Source organism: Vigna radiata, unplaced genomic scaffold, assembly GCF_000741045.1.
Source record: "Vigna radiata var. radiata cultivar VC1973A unplaced genomic scaffold, Vradiata_ver6 scaffold_131, whole genome shotgun sequence".
Classification (NCBI taxonomy): Eukaryota; Viridiplantae; Streptophyta; class Magnoliopsida; order Fabales; family Fabaceae; genus Vigna; species Vigna radiata.
In genome coordinates, this window is record NW_014543258.1 from 161,408 (window position 1) to 174,472 (window position 13,065).

Sequence of the window (13,065 nt, forward strand, 5' to 3'; positions counted from 1 at the left end):
CTCAGAAAATTCAAATTAATTAAAATTAGAATTTCTGATCAAATTAAGCATAATTAGGAAAAACGGGAAAATACCGAACAAATAAACACAATTCCTTGATTAAATTCGGTACAATAAGCTAAGTGAAATCAATAAAATATCGACTCATCAAAATAGACTACACTTAGTCTTTTGCACTCCTGGGCAAAATGATGAAGAATGCAAAATGATGATAAAGACACAAACAAACACAATTTGATTATCACACTGAGCATAAAACTAAAAGTGCCAACCCGTAAGTTATGAATCCTAAAGCCCCGGGTAAAGCTATAGGATAAATTAAAATTATTACATGTCATTCGAATTAAGCATCACGGGTAACTCCAGCATCTCCTAATTGTCGAGTTGTGCACATGGGGAACATGCCCGCACAAACCCTGACCCTTCCGATCCATCTTCATCTCCCACGGCTGCTATATGGCCAATGTTAACCCATCCAGCACTGCGAAAGCTCTTCTTGATATCGCCGATATGAATCTTTCCGACCTTGGGCTCCCGTCGTTCCACTCGAGCAAGACTGCGCTCTCTCCTTTCTTCCATCAGCCTTTTCCTGTCCTCTTTGGTAGGCTTGTATCCCAGGCCATACTTGTTCTTGTTCTCAACGGCCTCCAGAGGGAATGCTCGCCCCTGTCCATACTTGCCTAAGCCTTTCCCATGCATATAACCTTCTTTCAACATCACCTTGGCCATAATGATAGACGTACGCGACAGATGCGGGTTTATAGGGAATGGCTCTACATAGGCATTTCCCACAATTTCTAGAGATTGGAAAGCTGTCTCGAGAGCTTCCTCTGCTGCCTTAATATAGCGGGTGGACGATGGTCCACTCACCAACAGATCCTCCTCTATTGCCACTATCACCAATTTATTCCCCGTAACATACTTGAGCTTTTGGTGCAGTGTGGAGGGTACAACCCCTGCAAAATGGATCCATGGGCGACCCAGCAGACAACTATAGGCCGGGAGGATATCCATGACCTAGAACGTCACTTGAAAAATGCATGGACCGACTTGGACCGGCAAATTTATTTCTCCCATCACTTCCCTTTTACTGCCATCAAAGGCACTAACAATCATAGAGCTCGGCTTCATATACATTCCATCACAGGGTAGCTTCTCCAATGTTGCTTTCGGCATGACGTTCAAGGAGGAGCCATTGGCCACCAAAACACATGCTATTACATGATCCAAACATTTCACCGAGACATGAAGGGCTTTGTTATGTCCTCTTCCTTCCATAGGTATCTCCTCATCAGTAAAGGGGAGATAATTATTAGCAACGATGTTGCCAATGATGCCCTCAAACTTGTCTAGAGAAATGCCTTGTTCCACATGAGCCTCACTGAGTATCTTCATCAGCAACTTTCGATGGGAAGCAGAATGCATGAGCAATTCTAATAAGGAGATCCGAGCGGGCATGCGGTTCAGCTGTTCCACCACCTTGTACTCACTCTGCTATATAAATTTTAGGAATTCACTGGCTTCTTCTTCAGATATTTCCTCCTTTTTTTCTTGTAAGGGGTCTCTTTAGCCTGCACCCCCTTTCCTTTCAAGAACTCCTTTGTTTTTGCGGCCATTTTTGCTTCCTTATCATTGGTTCTTCCTCTCGCCAACTCTGGTGGTGTAAAAATTCGACCACTTCTGGTCATTCCACCAATGCTCGATATGTTTTCAACGGCTGGATCTGCATCCTTTCCCACATTTAACACAATCGCCCCATATCTCCAAGGGACGACTTTCTCGTTCTTATAAGAAAAGGGGGATGGCACCCGGATGACAATAGCCGGCTTTCCTTCAGTTACTAGTGCGAGAGTGGTCCTAGTGAAACGGATCACCAACGGTTCAGGCAGAGTCACATCAGATTCCCCATCGGCTTGTGCAAACACCTCTTCCTCTCTGTCTTTGTGGCATACTTGTACCAGATTTCTGTCAAGCAGGTCTTGTAGAAGATCCTTGAATTCAACGCACTCTTCAATAGAGTGTCCAGCGTCCGGATGGAGTGCACATGTCGTGCTCACATCATAGTCGCCCTTTACCATACCAACCTTCATCAAAGCCTCAAAAATAAACCTCCTAGAACTCTATATTTCGCTCACATCCCTTACCAAATTATGTTTCTCAACCTCGATGTCATTCGTCGAGGTACTTCCATGCCCGGACAATGGGTTAGCCTCAATACTAGGCTTGTCTTCCTAGAACTTTAACCATCCAGAGTCGATCAGAGCCTGTACTTTATATTTGAAAGCCACACATCGCTCAGTTGAATGACCCACGCCTCTCCCGTGGTAACTACACCTAGCCTCTACATCGTAACACTTGGGGTATGGGGGTTGTACAGGCTTCATCGGGAAAACGGTGACCAGACCCTTTTTGACCAGGTTAGGCAGTAACTCAGTGTATGCCATAGGGATGGGGGTAAAGTTAACAAACTGATTCCTCCTTTGGTTGGCGTTTTGCCCCGCATTCAGATTCGAGCTCACGTTGGTCCCCGCTCTCCAAGCTTCAATTGGGATACGTTGCGGTGAATAATGCACTTGTTGTTGTTGAGGCTAGTCTGATGAGCAAACGAGGCATTAGCAACATAGGGAGCTGTGCTTAAGTATGGTTGATAATTAGTAGTGGGAGCTTGACTTCTCCACATGGGCATTATCGACGTTGCATGCACATCTCCCTCCTTCTTCTTTCCTGGATTGAAGCTGGGCTTTTTGTAGCTTGTGGCCGCGGACGGGCCATATGCAATCTTTCCATTCTTCAACCCGATTTCAATCCTTTCGCCAATTACGATGACATCTGCAAAATTGACGGATACATTTCCAACCATATGCTCGTAAAATGGGGGTTGGAGCGTGTTTACGAACATTGCTACCATTTCTCTATCAAACAACGGCGGCTCGACTTGCGCAGCTAGCTCTCTCCATCTCTGGGCATACTCCTTAAAGGTTTCATTGTCCTTCTTCGCCATATTCTGCAGCTGCAGACGGTCTGGTGCAACATGGGTATTGTATACATATTGTTTCACAAAGGCGTCGGCCAGATCCGCCCAACAACGAATACGAGATGACTCTAGGTGGGTATACCAGTTCAACGCCACCCCAGCCAAACGGTCCTGGAAAATGTGGATGAGTAGTTGTTCATCATACGCATATGCAGCCATCTTTCTACAGTACATGGTCAGATGGCTTTTAGGGCAAGTACTACCCTTATACTTCTCTAATTCCGGGGCCTTGAACTTAGGCGGTATTTTTACGCTAGGGACCAGGCTCAATCTTGCAACATCGCCAAATCCTCCAGAATTTCCTCCAAAATTTCCAGCTTGCTTTTGGTTCCGTCAACGCTATTAAGTACTCCATGCAAGGCGGTGTGTGTTGTAGCCTTGGCTGAGGAGTTTTCCCTAGCAGCCATGTGTACAGGTTGGGGTGTCACTGTCACTCGCGTTCCTGCAAGCGTAATCGTCTCGTCTATCCCTACTCCTGCAAAGGGTGCTGACACCGAGGTAGGACCCTGAGTGCCGATTGGCGGTACATTAACGGTGGTGGGAAAAGAGAATGACACATGCTCAGCTTCCGAGTAATCTCCCGTAGGAGGGGTGTATCCCGGCGGCAAACCGTACATCGGGAAAGGAATCGATGGGCTTAAGGTGTTAAGCATTGGGGGATAAGGGGGAGCATTCCCCTTGATTTGTGCCGACGACGACTCTCCTGCAGTCTTCAAAGATTCTATGGCGGCGAGGATCTGGCCGATCTGATCCTTCAGCTGGCTGATGTCGGCCTTGACAACCTCGTGTGCTTCCTCCCAGTCCTCCATAATTCTCGAATTAGCCCAGGTCCTGTAAGGATGTCGTGGAAGTCTCGACGTTGTTTTTCCTCACTTTTATACTGCTTTATTATTTAATTAATTCAAATTAGACGAAAAATGAAATATGCTAAAAAAAGTGTGATGCATGCTAATGATAGGTGGAAATCACAGGATCACGATGACATTACTGATGGAAATTAACGCAATTGGGTACTAAACAACGTCCCACATTTTTCGTTTAAAGAAGAATCAGTTTATTTCCTGAAGGAACAAAATACAAAGATCTCCAAGTACATCAGTCCCTAGCTCGGGCAATTAAGGAATTGATCTCACCTACTAACCATTTACAATGATTAATAAAAAGTTCTATTTCTGCCGGTGGGCTACGAAAGTGAGCACTTGCTTCGGCATTCAACACCATTCTGGGGATATCTTCGATTGCTCCATTTGCCAAAGCAGCCAACTGAGAAAAGCTTTCCTTCCAGTGCTTCAGAGCCACTTCTTGTTCTGCGATGTGAGCTTCCATTCGCCTTACCAAAGCCTGATGCCTCTCTTCAAATTCCATCGACCTCCATCATTCCTCTTGTTCTTCAATGTAATCTTCCATTTGTCTTAGCATGGCCTGATGCTCCCTTTCGGCTTCTGCTAGCTTCCAGCGTTCTTGGGTCAGACCTACCTCAAACGACATAGCCATTTCCTTCATTTACTGCCCCACTTCTTCTACATGAATCTGAGCTTTTCTTAGTCTTTTTAGGGTTTCTCTCTTGTCTCTTTTGGCTTCTTCGTAGAGGTTTTTCCACTGTTTCCCTTCTTCCAAAGTTGAATTCTTCTCTTTTACTCTCATGGCTAGCTCTTTGTTTGCTGCTGCAAGATTCTGCTTCAATCGGAACACGTAGCCTCTTTCAGCGTTTTGGCTTCTAACTATTTCTTCATAGGCTCGCGACTTATCTTCTTTATCATTCCTCATATCCACAAAATCGTTACGCGCAATCTGTAATTCCTTCTCCAACCTGGCATTCCTCACTTTCAACTTCTCCATCTCCGCTTTTAATTGCTTCACTTCTTCACTCTCTAGGTCCTGGGATGGTTCTTCACTAGCTAGCTAGTCATTGATTCGCTTTAAAGGCAATTTGACCTTCTCCACCCTTTCCAGGATCCAGGCGTGATAACCAGCCCTGCTATCCACCACTCCAACCCTCAAATCCCTTTCGGCTCGCACAACATTTTTCCAAGCGCTTCTAACCTTCCTTAACATTTCAGTGCAATGTCCGTCCTCATAGTAGATGAAGAATGCTGTGAGAGAATCTGGTGAAGGTGCCCCCTTCATGGGATGCCCGAACTACCTTTGAACCAAAACAGGATTGTAATTGATGCAATATCGAGCACCTATGAGAGGTACATTAGGGAAATCGCCACAATGATGGATGGATGGTTTAATCCCAAGCCAAGGAAGATGCCATCTTACCTTTCCCCCGTATAGGCCAGCAAAGAAATGGGCCCACTCATTTCCTCCTTTTTCTTTAAGCCCTTGGTGCGACGGATCCTTCGATGAGCACCCGACATCAACCACCCCCTTAAACATGCATGCGGTCATCCATGCATACAACGTCGGCAAGCAACAAAGGATTTTCTTCCCTTTTCTCTCATGGATAAAACTCATGGTCCCATACACATCTGCGAGGATTGCTGTTACGGGGTTCTCTGATCTCGTCTTTCTTGCCACGAAGACATCAATAGCGGTGTAATCCACTAAGTCTTCCATCCTGGGAAACAAGACGATGTCGTACACGGTGAGAGCCAAAACATCCATAAAAGTCTCCCACTCTTCCCTATCGGCCAGATGATACAGATACTGTTCAAGATACCCTTGTGTCAGTCCACGCACTTGATTCCTCATTACCAACTTGTCTTCTAGTTCCTTGGGACGCAATCTCATTATGGCGGCAATGGTAGAGATGGAGGCGTGATGCTCCAAGTATTGATACGGCGTGGTACCCTCTTGTGGTAAACCCAAGATGTGCTCAAATTCTTCTATAGTAGGCGCCAGCTGGAAGTCCTGAAAGGTGAAACATCTTAGCGGAGAGTCATAATATCGGGCTAGAGCTGTGATAGCAGGCAGCTGTACTTCGATTTCCATTAGGCTCAAAAGATTTCCATTCTTTTTCTTGAAAGTTTCCCTCTTTATGGTCTTCAGCCTCTTGCCTAAATTTATCAACCCTGTTAGTTTTCCCTCATGAATCCTTAGGCAAGGTTTCTTTCTTAAAATGGCAGAACCAGTCTGTGGTGCAGCACCGGATCTTGCATCAACTTCCATCCTGTATATGATCACGCAAATGCCTGTGATTTCCCCTAAAACCAACATGTTACCAAATGATGTATGAACATGATGCATGACAATATAACGACGTAAATAATATTATGACTAACAAAACGCATGCATAATATGAACATGCGATGACATTATTATTGTTTTCCTTTAAAAAAAATAGAGTGGGGGTTATAGGAATACACGCGTCTCCCTTTTGTGCCCTAACGAAGGTTCAACGCTTAAGGTCCAAGGTTAGGTATATGCAACCTCACAAGGATGGTTCCCTGAGCCTAAAGATCAATGGTTAGTAGAGCTATGGCCCCCAACATAGCACCTCCACAACAGTCGAGTAATCAACTAGGTGTGAAGATACAAATGAAAAGAACAAACTCTAGTTGGGGTTCTCACGATAGCCAAACAGGAAGAATATCCCAAGTGGCACCGCTACACAACCCCTCTATTTCTAAGCTATACTCAGACCCGGGTATAGGGCCTCACTCATGATATGCATAAAGTGTGTGTGTGAAGGGAGAATGGAATGCACCCAAACCCTCACCTGCAAAACAACCAGAAAAATTCCCAGGCTGATATAAACATGTTTTTTACCCTAGGGTTCAATTTGCAATTATTTCAAACATCAAACATTGATAAAGAAAAAGGGAAAGAAAAACATAAAGCAAAACCACATCGAATTTGCGCATCTAATTAAATGGCCTGACTCTCAAAGTCCCCAACGGAGTCGCCATCTGTCGCAACCGGAATCGCGACGGGACGACAATCCAAAAAAGAAAACATATTTTGAAAAGGAGTTTGGAGTCGCCACCATAGTTTATTATGGAAAACTACGGAAAAACCATAAAATGATAAGACTTAGTCTATGAAAACCAGATTTTGGTTTCAGGAGTCGGTTACGTGTAGGGAAGGTGTTAGCACCCTACAACGCCTGCCCTAAGGCAGTACCTTTAATTAAATGTGCAAACTTGATGTGGTTTTTCAAAATGTTTAATTATCCCAGAAAATAAAATTCTAAAGAAACAAAAATATTTTTTTATTTTTTGTGCCCAACTAGGATTGACCTTGAAAGTGAGAAATCAGGGTTACGTAGTTCTAGCTGAAAGATTGTTTGTTTGTTTGAAAATGTTTTTAGTTTTTGAAGATTTTATATTTTTTTGGTATTTTTTATATAAAAAAGGGGAAAGTTTTTTTAGCACAAGGCCTACGCGAACGGTCGCACGTGTGCTTTAAACCCTTTGAAATAATTTTGTTAATTTTTGAAAGAAGAAGAAAAAGTTTTTAGCGCAAGGCCGACAGAATGGTCGCACCTGTGCTTAAACCTTTAAAATGAAATTTTGTTGATTTTTAAAAAGAAGAAGAAAAAGTTTTCAGCGCAAGGCCGACAGAATGGTCGCACCTGTGCTTAAACCTTTAAAATGAAATTTTGTTGATTTTTAAAAGAAGAAGAAAAAGTTTTCAGCACAAGGCCGATAGAATGGTCGCACCTGTGCTTAAACTTTTAAAATAAAATTTTGTTGACTTTTAAAAGAAGAAGAAAAAGTTTTCAGCGCAAGGCCGACAGAATGGNTTTTCAGCGCAAGGCCGACAGAATGGTCGCACCTATGCTTAAACCTTTAAAATGAAATTTTGTTGATTTTTAAAAGAAGAAGGAAAAAAAAGGTTTTTAACACAAGGCCGACAGAATGGTCGCGCGTGTGCTATTAACCTTTTTAAAATAAATTTTTTATTACTTTTATAAAAGAAGGAAAAAGGTTTTTGTAAAAGAAAAGGAAAAGATTTTTAGCACAAGGCCTACACGAACGGTCGCACGTGTGCTTAAACCTTTTCAAAATATTTTTTATTGATTTTAATTTTTATGATTTTTAAATTTTTATTTTTATTAGCAAACAATAATAAAATAAATTCTAAAGCTAAAGCAATAAAAGCAAAGACAATAAAATGAAAACAAAAAGTCCAATAAGAATGGGAAAGGAAATGTAACCAGGAAATTGATCTTCGCCCTTCTGAAGCTACCTTAAAGGTCCTCCACTGCACCACAAAAAGCTTCTACAAAAAGTTGTTCATTCATCTGTGCACATGCCTCTTTGTCCCACTCCTTTTTCCCTTTATTCTCTTTCTTCTCTTTCCGAAATTGGATTTTTCTCCTTTTTTTTTTCTGTTCCCTTATGCTCTCTTCCTGAAGTTCAATCCTCTCCTCCTCTGGCCGCGAGGTCCTTTCCTACCAGGTAGTGATGATCAGTGGCAGTCTAGGGTTTCCAATGTTTTCTGATTGTCCGGTTTTCTCGGATGAATGACCTCTCTTTTCTTTGTTCTCGCAATGGTCAATGATAATCCTCAATTCCCTCTAGCCTGGTAAAGGAAATCAGATCCCCTGAATAATCAATCTCGTCCCATTTTGGGAAACTAATCTCCATCTCAAGAAAAACGTTCCTCCATCGTGATCCAGAAAAATCCTGATCTTAACGCCCGGGCTCTGAGCGCCCACCCGCCACTGTGCCGACCGCATATTCCCTCGTGCAACTCCCTCAAAACATATTATGCCTCCTCGGTTGCCAAGCATTTTAACATTGGGGTAACATAATCTCTTCTGTACAATTCTTCTCTGACAATGACATATTTGCCTATCTGCTTGGCGTAGCTTGGACGAAGAGTCTTTCCCTCCTCCCATTGTTTAATCAAAAGAATGAACTCTCTTCGCCAATCTTCCTGATCGGCCATGCGACTCACCTGCAAACACTCTATCGTCGGTTTAGTCATGATTTGACGAATCATCGAAGACAAGTGCCCTTTCTTTTTACCAGAAGTCAACTTGGACAGCTTATCAGCTCTAGCGTTCTCCTCCCTAGGAATATATTTCAACTCTAAGGACTTAAATTGAGCCACCAGTTGCTTGGACTTGTGGAAGTATTGCAACAAGTGTTCATCCTTAACTTGAAAATTGCCATTCATATGTTCCTCTACCAACTGCGAATCAGTCCTACATTCAAGAAATTCCACTCCCAAGTCCCTTGCCAACTCCATCCCAGCCAGTAGAGCTTCGTACTCAGCCTGGTTGTTACTGACTTTGAAGAAAAAAATCAGGGACTACTCTATCACCATACCGTCCGGGCCCTCCAGAACAATCCCTGCCATCCCACCTTGTCGACCGGATGACTCATCGACAAAGAGTCTCCATGAATGATCGCCTCTGTCCTCCATAGGTAATTCCGCTACAAAATCCGCCAAATGTTGTCCCCTGACAGATCCCTGTGGCTCGTAGCACAAGCCAAACTCCGAAAGTTCCACCGACCATCCTATCATTCTTCCAGCCAGGTTAGGCTTTCTTAAGATCTTCGCGATAGGATAGTCTGTGCGTACTACCACTTGACTCCCCTGGAAATACGGTCTGAGCCTCCGTGCAACAATTAACAGAGCTAGAACCACCTTCTCCAACCGTTGATACCTAGTCTCTACGTCCTTTAAAATTCTACTCACGAAGTAGATCGGTCTGAACTCTGGAGTTTCTTGCACCAGTGTTGCACTGATTGTCTCCTCATCGACCGCCAAGAATAACTGCAACTCACAACCTTGATCCGGTCGCCTCATGACAGGAGTTTCGGTGAGAATTTCCCTAACCTCCTTGAAAGCTCTCTCACAATGCTCGTCCCAATGCCCTTTTGCATCCTTTTTCATAATCTTCAATATTGGCTTGATGCGCTCAGCCAGCATTGGGATGAATCGGGACAACGACGTTAAAAGCCCTACCAATCTCTGCACCTCCTTCAAATTTGGTGGGCTCCTCATCTCCAACATCGCTCAACACTTATCTCGATTTGCCTCAATTCCTCGGGAAGTTAACATAAACCCTAAAAATTTCCCGACTGAAATGCCAAAGGTGCATTTAGAAGGGTTCAAACGCATTCCAAACTTGCGCTCCTGACGAAGTACTTCCTCTAAATCCAGAACGTGCTCCTCTACCGACCGGCTCCTTATGAACATGTCATCCACGTAAACCTCCATGCGCTTCCCTATCTGGTTTTGAAAGACTTTATCCATCAATCGTTGATAGGTAGCTCCCACATTCTTCAACCCGAACAGCCTGACATCATAGCACTAATTGGATCGCTCCATTATAAAGGTAGTTTTCTCCCTGTCCGACCGATACATAGGAATCTGATTATAACCTGAGTAAGCGTCTAAAAAACTCAAAACCTCATACCCGGAAACTCCATCAACCAAGCCAATAATATTGGGAAGAGGATAAGTGTCTTTCGGACATACCTTATTCAGATCTATGAAGCCTGTACACATCCTTCATTTTCCGTTGGATTTCTTCACCATCACATCGTTGGCTAACCATGTAGTGTACTTCACTTCCCGAATGAATCCTGCCTCTAACAATTTACTAACCTCCCCATCTACTGCTCTTCTCTTCTCCTCCCCCAACCTCCGCTTCTTCTGCACCACTGGCCAGACATCTTTAAACAAGGATAACTTGTGCGATATTACATCAGAATGAATCCCCGACATGTCTGCCACAGTCCATGCAAACTAATCCTTGTTCTTAAGCAATTTGTCCTCGGTCGATCTGGCTTGGACCTTAGTGAGACCACGCCCCAAAGTAGTAAATTGTTCTCCATTTTCTCCTATAACGAACGGCTGCACTTCACCCAACGGCTCCATTCGATCTTCCAGGTGCGCTCTAGGGTCTAACTCCTGCATAGCCACTTCCGACCGTTTACCCACGGGTTCAGAATTCCTTGGTTTCACCCTTAACCCCGTCGCGTAGCACTCACGGGCCATCTTTTAATCAGCCCGAACAGTATGAACCTCCCCATCATCAGATGGGTACTTCAATGCTAAATGGGGAGTCGAGACAATAGCCCCAAAAGCGTTCAAACATGGTCGTCCCAAGAGGACATTGTACAAAGTTTCCGCATCCACTAACAAAAACCTGACCTTTAGCTCCTTAGCGTTCTTATCCACCCCTAGGCTCGTTCTTAAATCAACATCGCCTCTAGTGTCCACCCTTTCCCCAGCGAACCCCACGATTTGCTCATTGAAGGGCATAATGGCGTCTTCCGAAATTTCCATCTGCGTAAAGGTCTTCCAATATAATATATTAGTCGAGCTTCCTTGATCGACTAAAACCTTTCTCACTTGAGACCGAGCGATCATAGTGGTGATCACCATCGGATCATCTTGTTCCAAGTCGGGAGCATGGAAATCCTCATCTGAAAAGGTAATAGCTAGCATTGATCTCCTCTGCATATCCGTTCGGTTGACACTATGTAAACTCCTCAAGTGCCTCTTTCGAGCCGCTCTAGATGGGCCGCCCCCCGCACTTCCTCCCGAGATGGTGTTGATGACTCCCTGGACCGACCGCTCCCTACTCTTGCTTCTGCTGCAATCTTTCTTTCTTGGTTCGTCTCTCTTAGGAGGGTAGTTCCCCCTAAACGACCGCCGGACTCCACTTGAGGACATTCCTCCCCCCATGCTGCACAAATCTCTAAAGGTGCCCCGCTTGCACCAAACTTTCCAACTTATCCTTCAGCGTTATGTAGTCCTCTGTTATATGCTCCATGTTCTGGTGATACTGACAGTATTTACTTTCGTCAGCGCCTCGTGGCGTTGGCGATTTCAATATAGTCAACAAGTCAGCTCTTAGAGCCTTTTCAATTACTCTTGCCCTAGGAGCATTCAATGGTGTATGATGAACATATTGAGGGATTCTAGGCTTATCCCTACCCTCTGCACACCACCTCCTTCATTTCTCCCGAACGTCCTCCTTTCCCTCCTTCGCTCCTCTTTTTGCCCCCTTTAATACGTGCGACCATCTTCAATTCGAATGAAGCTTGTTAGTCTGTTCTGCACTCCATCCATCGTTTGAGGCTCTTTAGCGTAAAGATAGTCTACAAACGGTCTCGGCCTTAACGCAGACGTTAATGCACTCACTATTAATCTCTGATCAACATTCCTCACCTATCGTGTCGTTCGGTTGAACCTATTGATGAACGTCTTAAGGGACTCCTCTTTCCCTTGCTTCATTCTTACTAAAGTTGTATACGTCTAGCCCTGAGATCTGTTCGACGCATATTGTTGGCTAAACAACTGCCTTAACATAGCAAAACTATCAATTATCCTTGGCTGAAGTGAATGAAACCAATCTAAAGCCTCATCCTTCAATGTTAAGGAAAAAACCCTACACCACACTAGTTCGTTTGAAAAGTATACAGCCATAGTGTCGACAAAAGATCAAAGATGCTTGATAGGGTCAGTCAACCCTTTATACTTTTCTACTGATGGGAACAACTTGTTCTCTGGCATGACCACTCCCATGACAATTGCGGTGAAAGGGTGCAGTCCTTCTGCTTGGCCGGATTGTTCGATCAATGCTTGATCATCAACCATCGGATTTTGGGCTTAAGACGCTTCCCGATGCTCCTACTCCTAATCATTTTGGTCATTCAAGTTTCTTCCCCCATCACGTCCGCCTCCACCTCCATATCGCCCATTCCCTCCTTGTCCTCGCCCGTTTCCTCCCCGCCCTCACCCATTTCCTCCTCGCCCTCGCCCATTTCCTCCTCTACCACGTCCGTTGCCTCCTCCACCCCGCATGTTAAGTTCTGAAGCATTAGTCGCTTCCCTTGTTCGTTCTTGAGTTGCTGGGTCACTTTCCCCTTCATTTTCTGAATGAAAGGTCTCAACATTTATTGATTGCGACGATCGCACCCTTGAGTCGTTCCCTCGTTCAGCTCTCATTGCTGTCATCTCCGCCATCATCTCCTGCATTTGTCTTTGCATTTCCCGAAGCAACTACAAATGTTGCTCTCCTTCCATTGTGATCTTCCTTGGGTTATCCACACACTCTCGAGCCCCACGGTGGGCGCCAAAATGTTTCTGTTGAGGGATCTGTGACTGTACGCTCC

At 44.4% G+C, this 13,065-nt stretch overlaps 1 protein-coding gene and 1 pseudogene across 1 annotated transcript; both read right to left on the bottom strand.

Annotated features, from left to right (window-relative positions):
* The window catches only part of LOC106753480, a 10,636-nt pseudogene extending 9,178 nt beyond the window's left edge, over positions 1–1,458 (bottom strand).
* A 3,478-nt stretch (positions 1,459–4,936) lies between these two features.
* LOC106753481 lies at positions 4,937–6,148 on the bottom strand. Its single transcript, XM_014635299.1, has 2 exons — positions 5,300–6,148; positions 4,937–5,173 (listed from the first exon to the last, which is right to left on the bottom strand). The coding sequence occupies exons 1-2, from the start codon at positions 6,146–6,148 to the stop codon at positions 4,937–4,939; spliced, it is 1,086 nt and encodes a 361-aa protein (XP_014490785.1).
* Between the last annotated feature and the right edge of the window lie 6,917 nt (positions 6,149–13,065).